This window comes from Spermophilus citellus (genome assembly GCF_964194105.1).
Source record: "Spermophilus citellus genome assembly, chromosome: 18".
Taxonomy (NCBI): domain Eukaryota; kingdom Metazoa; phylum Chordata; class Mammalia; order Rodentia; family Sciuridae; genus Spermophilus; species Spermophilus citellus.
The window spans coordinates 2,875,896-2,884,773 of NC_138200.1; the positions used below are offsets into that span (position 1 = coordinate 2,875,896).

The 8,878-nt window shown below is 61.5% G+C and overlaps 1 protein-coding gene across 1 annotated transcript; it reads right to left on the reverse strand.

Moving 5' to 3' along the window:
• Positions 1 to 1,398: 1,398 nt before the first annotated feature.
• On the reverse strand, positions 1,399 to 5,146 carry LOC308637829 (natural cytotoxicity triggering receptor 1-like). Its single transcript, XM_081274672.1, is given in 8 exon segments — positions 1,399 to 1,769; positions 1,772 to 1,793; positions 1,795 to 1,913; positions 2,497 to 2,544; positions 3,288 to 3,338; positions 3,496 to 3,774; positions 4,421 to 4,705; positions 4,867 to 5,146. Coding segments are annotated over 8 exon segments (1,023 nt in total). The 5' UTR covers positions 5,006 to 5,146; the 3' UTR covers positions 1,399 to 1,689.
• Between the last annotated feature and the right edge of the window lie 3,732 nt (positions 5,147 to 8,878).

Consider the following 8,878-nt stretch of genomic DNA (forward strand, 5'->3'; position numbering starts at 1 on the left):
TGCACTGTGGGGCTCAGGGGTCTCAGTCCCGCTGCCGGCCAGCCCTGGTCCTGCACCTCTTCACTCAGCAAGCCTTCCGGAAGCTCCCTCCATGGTGGGGACCGTGGTGCAGTGCCGCAGTCTTGGCTGGGCACAGAATCACGAGCCACCACACAGCTTTGTAGATTCAAACAGCAAATCTTTTTTCCCGAACTCACACCGGCCTCCACACACGTTCTCGGGCAATCCCAGTTCTGTTGCCACCCAATTCACCTACTCCACGAGGCTTTCTTCCCAAAATGCTCTCTGAATCTCACGAGAGCTCAACGGGAGCTCAGGCAGCAGGAACGCCCTAATTCCAGCAGCAATAATCCTCAACATCGAACTTCCCTAAAACCCAAGGTCTTAAACTGGGAACGCCCTTAACCCAAGGACCGGGATACTTCCTCAAACTGCAGGACACACCCTAATCCTGGATCCACCCTGGTCATTGATCAGGGTCACCTTTCTCAAACACACATGCAAGGTCACAGCAAATTTAACATGGGGTACGCTGGCAAGGAAATCGATGCGTCATTCCTACTTGGTAATGGCCCTCAGCATCGCAGCCCTCCGGGCTGACCTGGACTTGATTCCCAGTTCACTGTGGGGACGGGTCTATACAGCATCCTGCTCAAGTGCTATCATAAAGGAAGGTCGGGAGCCTTGGGGGACAGGTGGCATCGGGGTTGAACTGGAGGTTTGGGGAAGCTCTCCTGGAGGTGACGATGCCACTCAGGGCCCTGGGGACAGGGCAGGGTGTGGGCAGGGAGGAGGCTGGACTCCCTGGTGGCGTGGGGGACAACATCTGCACGGTGCCCTTTGTCCAGGGCCTGCGCTGGCTGCAGCCCCAGGACCCGGAGCGACCGGCAGGCGTCTCTAGTGTGGTGGGTGACTGTGTTGAATGCGTCCTGCAGAGGAGGGAGGGAAGGAAGGAGAGGCCACCTGGGAAGTGGGAAGGAGCCGCGCTCCGGGAGGAGGGAGTGTTCAGTGTCAGGAGCCGTCCCTGGGTTGCCTGTGGGTCACCACACATGGAAGCCTTGTGGATAGGGACATCTGGTGTCTGGGAACGACCAGTGGACATTTGCTCTGTTCTACTGCCCCAGGACGGTGTGGATCTCTCTCGTTCTGTCGGGGCCTCCGCCTGGGATGGGTGTGACCTGCCAGGATGTCAATCAACCTGCTGATTGCAGACATCACCACAAGACTCCGCCCTTGAAACCTTACCCCTGCCTTGATGGACCCCCTTAAGTAACCCACCAGAGCCATCTTGTTCTTGTCCAATTCCAGAGCCCATCTGGACTAAATCTTTTAGGAGCTTTGCTTTCTGTAAACATATTTCTGAGTATTTGTGCTTTCTATTACTATTTATTTGAGATTGTAAGTTTTCGGGTGGTTTGGATGGTCCTAGGCAGGAAGAAGGACTCCTTAATGAGACGCTGGCCGTTCCCCCATAGTTCAGGAAGAGACCAGAGCGGGGCCACCCGTGGTTTGCAGAAGGATGGGCATGAGGCGGCTCTGACCCTGAGGAGAGCTCCGGGTGGTCTAGGGGGGCGTCCAGCGTCTCCGCCCCACTGCCTGCCTCCCCCCGGGAGGCCTTGCCAAACCCTGTGCAGTCACCTCCTGATGCCCAATTCCCGCGATGACCTGTCCTCTAGGGTCAGGCAGAGCTCACATGGCTTGAGGCCCAGGAGCCAGCTTCAGTGCCACCTGTGGGCACTGTCCCTCGGCCCCTCTTCCAGGAGCTCGCGTTCTCGGCCTCCGGCCTTCCCAGCGTGCAGCCCTCCTCCTGCCCAGCCAGTCTTCAGCCAGGAGCCACGCCAGAGCCACCAGCACCAGGAACGCCAGGCCCATCCGAAGGAGGTTCTGGGCTGTGTGGTCCCAGCGGGTGGGGTCTGCGGGAGAAGAGTGGGGGCTGCTGGAGCAGTGCAGGCCTCTCCCTCCCTCCTCCCCCAGGGTGTGGCCGTGCCCCTCCCCCTCCTCTTCTAGGGCGGGCGCAGTGCCCCTCCCCCTCCTCCTCCAGGGCATGACTGTGCCCCTCCCCCTCCTCTTCTAGGGCGTGGCCGTGCCCCTCCCCCTCCTCTTCTAGGGCGTGGCCGTGCCCCTCCCTCCTCCTCCTCCAGGGCGTGGCCGTGCCCCTCCCTCCTCCCCCAGGGCGTGGCCGTGCCCCTCCCCCTCCTCCTCCAGGGTGTGGCCGTGCCCCTCCCCCCTCCTCCCCCAGGGTGTGGCCGTGCCCCTCCCCCTCCTCTTCTAGGGCGTGGCCGTGCCCCTCCCTCCTCCTCCTCCAGGGCGTGGCCGTGCCCCTCCCTCCTCCTCCAGGGCGTGGCCGTGCCCCTCCCCCTCCTCCTCCAGGGTGTGGCCGTGCCCCTCCCCCCTCCTCCCCAGGGTGTGGCCGTGCCCCTCCCCCTCCTCTTCTAGGGCGTGGCCGTGCCCCTCCCTCCTCCTCCAGGGCGTGGCTGTGCCCCCCCCTTTGATCACCTTTCTGGGACCCCGACTCTGTGGTCCCCAGGTAGGGGTCGCAGGAATCTGTAGGTGACAGGCAAGGGGAGGCGTGAGGTTGGCGGCCAGTCTTCCAGCCCAGCCCCCGCTGTGCAGGTCCTTTGCTTCCCGTAGCTTTCCCAGGCCCCTCCCTGCTAGGGTCCCAGTGGCTTCATCTGGCAGGTGGAGCAGAGGAGGATGGACACCCCTGGACGAGTTCAGCCCCCACGACGACTGCCGTCCTCTGCCAGGAGCTCCTCCGGGGAGCCTGGCCTCCTGGTGAAAGCAACGTCACCTCCCCGCACACAGGCAGGGGCCAACCCACCCTTTCTGCCTGCCCCTGGTGAGTGAGCTGCCCGTCCCTGTCCCCCGCGCCTCCTTAGGTCCTTCCCAATCCTGACCCCATCCTCGATCACCCTGGCCACCTTCCAGCCCGGAGCTGCGGCCATCCCCTCTCCCTCCACAGAGCTCCCGACCCTCTCCCTGCACTCCTGGGGCATTTCCTCAAATGCCTCCCTCTGTGGGGCCCCTCTGGGCGGTCCCACTCCATCTCACCATCCCCCCCCTCCCCCCAGTGGCTTTTGACTCGGCCTCTGGCAGGCCCTCTTCTCCTCCAGGGGTGATAAGGAATTCCTTATCCATCCTGACTCCCTTCAAGGGATCCCTGGGCCAGGGCCACCCAGGCAAGGCTGTTTGTCCCGGGCTCGCACAGTGTGCTCAGTGGACACCCCGACATGTGCCAGGTGCAGAAGCCTTCCGCCTCCCCTTTGCTCAGAAGTGCGGCCACATACCCGGGGAATCTGCAGGGTCTGTGGGTGTAAGACTGCTGTTCCCCGCACCTCCTGGAGAGGGAAGGTGAAAGGTTAGGGGTCTTCCCCTCTGCCGTCCCTGGTCATTGACCAGCTGGGTCGCTGAGATGTGGAGGTCCCGTGCACATCGCCCCATCTCTACCTGCGGTTCCCTAGGCTCCAGAAGAGAGGGGAGGTTGGGTGTCCTCACCTGTCACCAGGAGCATCACGGGATTGCTGGGGAAGGACCACGCGTGGTTGTTGTAGGAGCCAAAGCATCTGTAGGTCCCCTGGTGGGCCACCGTCACCGGGCCCACAGGGAACTCTGCTTGGGTGCTCCCATGGCTACGCTGTGGGCGGCTGGACCTCCCTTCTTTGAGCAGAAAGAAAGTGCTGGTTGCTGTTGCTAGGTGGCAAAAGAAGGTCACACTGTCCCCCAGGGCCACCTCAGGTCCCGGCTGAACAGAGAGGGTGGGTGTGTCGTACATTCCTGGGAGAAAAGGTGGCTGGTGGGAGGACAGCACGCTGACCCTGCTCCCCCACCTCCTGTCTCGCAGTCCTCAAGGCCACAGGCCACTCTCGGGAATCTGTCCCCTTCCCCTGTCCCGGATCTGCCCTGGTCACGGCCATGTCCTACCAAGCACTCCTTCAAGACCGAGGCTCTCAGTGCCCGGCTTCCAGGACTGAGTAGGAATGTCTCTGGGAGTGGCCCTCGGCCTGTGCTCCTCGGGGCTGAGGGTAGGATCGGCAGCATGATGCCATACCACAGTCCCCTCCAGAGCCACCACCGCAGAGACCCAGGGACGGGACACTCTGGTGTTTTCAAAACATGTTACTTTCCCACTGTGGCCAGACGCGCACAGTGTGACCTTTCCACCTGAGCCACCTCCGTGGACAGTTAGAGCCACTGGTTGCTGACCGCCCAGGCAGTGCTCACCGCCACCACCTGTCACCACCAGGTCCTGCTAGGAGTGGGTGAGTCACCTGTCACCACCAGGTCCTGCTAGGAGTGGGTCAGTCACCTGTCACCACCAGGTCCTGCTAGGAGTGGGTGAGTCACCTGTCACCACCAGGTCCTGCTAGGAGTGGGTCAGTCACCTGTCACCACCAGGTCCTGCTAGGAGTGGGTCAGTCACCTGTCACCACCAGGTCCAGGGGGCTGCTGGGCTCGGACCAGAGCTCCCCTCTGCGGTAGAAGCAGTGGTATTGCCCTGCTGTGCTGGAAGTCATGGTGGGGATGAGGAACTTGACTTTGTCCACGAGTCCAGCTGGTTTCGGTCTCTTCAGGGCAGCAACCCCTCCCTCAAAATGCAGCCGGTACTCCTCAGCCTCTGGGGTGCCCCAGCACCACAGGGTCACTGACTGTCCCTTTGGAACCATGAAGCTGGGCCTGGCCTGGATGACGGGTCTGGAGAGGACCTCTGGAAGGGAAGCGAGGCTGTGGTGCAGGGAGCCTCTGTCCTGCCCCGGCTCCCGCCCACCTGTGGCCCAAGCCCTCCCAGCACCGTGGAGCCTGCTCCCCGGTGTTCTCAGGTGGACGGCTGAACCCCTGGGCGACTCTGGGCCTTGAGGGAGGACTCACCATTCTGGATGCTGGTCCTCAGGCTCAGGTGCAGCCCTGGAACGCAGGGAGTATGAGGACAGTGCCCACCACACCTGGCCTGGGGCCCTTCCACCAGAGACTCACCGAGGCACAGCAGGGCCACCGGTGTGGGTGGCATGGCACGATTCTGCAGGCCAATGCGGGCAGCCAGACGGGGACTGGGCAGCCGGATGGGGACTGAGCCGGCAGTCCAGGGACAGGCACAGGTTGTGGTAGGTGTGGCCGGCGCCTGTGCCCCGGGACTTCCCCACCGAGGTTTTACCAGATGTTCACGGCTTTCCCTCCCCCTCTGGGCCTGGGCCTGGTTTTCTTTTTCTCTATTTTCTTCCCCAAAGTGTCTAGACAATTTTGAAAGTGAGGTGTTCGGCCCTTGGGTTCCTCCTCATGCGTCCTGGGAGACGCCCTTTCTCCAGCCTGTGCCCTTTGTCTAATTTACCGCCCTCTTCATTACAGGGGGAATGCTCTCGGGGCGCTCCACTCCAGGAGCTCCGGTCGGTGCACGTGGTCACGGACCACGGTCCGGTCAAACCCAGACCATGGGAAAGTCCATGCAGCGGTTTTGGGTGAGTGACAGGCACATGAGGGTGCTGCCTAGATGTAGCCACCTCTGGGGTGTCGGGGACGGGTCAGGGAGTTTCACACCCCGCCCAAGCTCAGGGTGGCCTGGGTGCTCTCTGTGGGCGGAGGGAGGGAGCTTCCCCAGACCCAGACGTGGTGCTCCTGGGTCCCCAGGGGTTCCCGCGCTGGCCAGCCTGGGAGAAGGGAAGGCAGGTTCCCCTGTTCCCCTCCTGAGTGTCCCATGGCCTGTGGGGACAACAGCCTGTGTCTCTGCTGTTTAAGGAGCCTTTTGTCCCCATGAAGGCACCTGGAGACTGGCTCTGTCTTCTTTGGGCCCACGTTGTGTTAACTCACACCGTGAGGGGCGTGCAGCTGGGCGTGCAGGCCTGGGGTGCTGGGTCTCCTGCCACCATCGCCCTCGAGCCATGGCAATGACCAGCACAGGGGACAGGACCCTCCCCAGGTGGAAGAGGTGCCTGCCCTGGCCCACCAGGTCCTGAAGAGGCCGCGTGCTCAGCCTGGGTCACCCCGTGGGGTCGGCTTCTGGCAGGTGGAGCAGGAAGCCAGGCAGGGCTCACGTTCAAGGACCAGGCAGAGTCCATCTGTGGATGTGAAGGGCCCTGGGGGACAGGAGCAGAGTGTGCGTCCAGGGTATGGGATCTTGTGCGACCTGGCAGGGCTTCTCTCCCTCTGCTCCAGTGACATTGGGGTGGACGGTCCCTGGGCCGCCCTGTGGTTGGGTGGCTAGCGGCACCTGGGCTCCGCCCTGCTGCCCAGCTCCCCACGCACCCAGCTCTGTGTGTGGTGAGGGTCCCATCCTCCCTGATTCCCAGCGCGGCCAGGGCCTCTGCGGCTGTGGCTGAACCTATGGGGTCTGGGGTCCTACACTGCTTACGAGTGGTCTTCCTCTTCTCATGTCTTTGTTTTGTTATTGTCACATGACACACAGCCGCGGGACACGCTGTGCTCTCCACACACGTAACTGAACTGGCTGCATCTCATGCCCTGGATCTCACCTGCCCCCTGGTCCCCTGCCCCGGCTCCCCTGCCCTTCCTCTCCTGGTCTCCCTTCTGTTTTCCGGAGGCCCCCTCCCCACGTTTTTCTCTCCAGCTCCCACACACGAGAGAAACCCTGGGACCCTCGACCTTCTGTCTGAGCCTGGCTCAGTTCACTTAGTGTACGTTTCTGGTGGGTTTTGTCATCAGCCAACAGGTAGTTTGGCCTCTTCCTTTTGTGTCTGGGTCCCTTTGAGTCCCTGCTCGGGCCCTCGGGCCGGCCTTTCAAGGCCTGGGTTGGGTCGGAATGGTGGAGTGGGCGCCCTGTGGATCCCTGATTCAGGGAGAAGCTTCAGTTTGGGTTTTCACAGGTGGGTTTTGCACCAGCCCTGCTAGCTCCAGGGTCCCCTCTGGTGAAGGAAGCCCTTCCCGAGGCGCAGCCTCCCTCCGAGCTTCTCCTCCACAGCAGCGGCTCCTGTTTAAGGTGCTAAAACCACGTCCCCAGGCCTTAGAGATGTCAGGTGGCCGCCCACTGACAGGCAGTTATCAGTTACATCAGAAAGGTTTCATGCTCAGCTTTCAGTTCTAGGGTGATTGTTGTCCCTTGAGAGCAGACATTTGTTCATTCTTTCTAACTCTGCGTCCCATCCGGGCACGGAGCGTCTGCCCAGGCCAGGGTCACGGTCAGCTAGCTTCAGCCGCTGGGGGAACCTCATCAGGCCTCGGGAGCCTCTCAGAGGGCGGATGGAGACTGCGAGGTCAGCACCCGGGACGCAGGTTGCCCCTGGCGTCCTCCTGGCAGTGTCCTCCCGGGTTCATTACTAGGATACCCCTGCCGCCCTGGCCTCCTCGGGTCCTGCCTGGAGGTGTCTAGGATGGATCCTGTCGCCTCGGCCCCTGCTCCGTTTAGTTTGCAGACGTCCTCGGACCCCAAGGGTCCTCTGGTTACACAGACCGGTCCTTCCCGACGCCTAACCCTGATGCGTGTTCGCCCCGGACGCGGTCTTCTCCCCATCTCCCCGTAGCTCACAGCAAATCCACCCCACGCTCGTCTTCCTGAAGGTTTACTCTGATCTCCTTTCCACCTGAGCTCTGGTGTCACCCTGGGGACGCGGCTCCCCAGGTGGCTGCTGTCCCTCCCTCCCCCTTCCTCCTATCAGTGATTTGGGGGTGTGGGGGTGGATTCACCCAGTTCAGAGCCCCGACCCTCTATTCTGATCAAGACCCTGCCCAGGGCAGCTTCAGAGAGCGGCCCAGCCTGCTCCTCCCTGCTTGATACAAACAAAAACAGAGTGCTTTACCAGATACGTTTATGTTCACTGTTTTTTTTTTCTTTTTTTTAGTGGAGATGATACAAAAAGCCTTTTTCGTAGTCGGACGCAGGAGGAGGAAAGAACAACTTCTGTTGCATTCCTCCAGGCTCCTCATCTGGGACCCCTCCGTCTGGCCATGGGTGCCCAGGTTGGTCCTCACTGGTCCCCTCCCCTGTGGTCACAGCGGGGAGCCCCCTGTGCAGCCAGAGTCCTGCCAGCTCTCATCAGGCCGACTCTTCCCCCCTCCTCTGGAGCTCCCCAGTGCTGACCTGGTGCTGGAGGACCCTCGCCGGGGCAGCTGGCTCCAGCACCGGGCAGAGACCTGGAGCAGAGCTGCCTGGGGGCGGCTTGTGCTCACCCGACCTGAAAGACGCCTCCTGCCGTCCAGCCCCAGCTTCCAGTGGTGACCTTGAGTCCTCATGGTAACCCAGAGAGGTTGGCCACGTATTCTGCACTTTGCAAATAAGGGGACTGAGGCACTAAAAGGTGAGCCCATGCGGAGGTGGACCCGGCTACTGAGAGGTGTCTGGGGACCTGGGATCCAGACGGTGCCTGCAGATGGGAAGCATCTTCCCAGGACGCCGGGTGCTGAGGTGGAGCGAACCCTCCCCTCCCCTCTGAGCTCCTCTCTGGGTCTTGCTGGGTCTCTGTCTCTACTTAGTTCAGCTCCAGTTCTACCTCAGAGCACACCTATACCCTAGGGAGGTCCAGAAGCAGGCTGCAAGGGACGGATTTCACGTCCCGAGTGGCCACTTCAATCACAACTGACACAGGAGGTGGCTTTGGTGATTTCATTTTTATTTTCTGTTCATTTCCGTCATTTATTTTTTCTAGTGCATTATGGCCACACACAGAAGTGGGCTCCATCGTGACAGGTTTGTACGTACAGCATGATTTGGTCCATTTCATTAACCAGGTCCTCTGTCCTTTCTACCCTGCTATTGTGGTTTAGAGGTGAGGTGTCCCCCAGAAGTTCATGTGACAGACAAAGTGGGAAGGTTTAGAGGGGAATGATTGGGTGTGGGAGCCTCGACCTCATCAGGGCATTAAGCGACTGCGGTGGGGGGGGAGTGGCTGGAGGAGGGGCCGCGGGGGCCGCTGGGGTTGACATTCTGTCCTTGGTG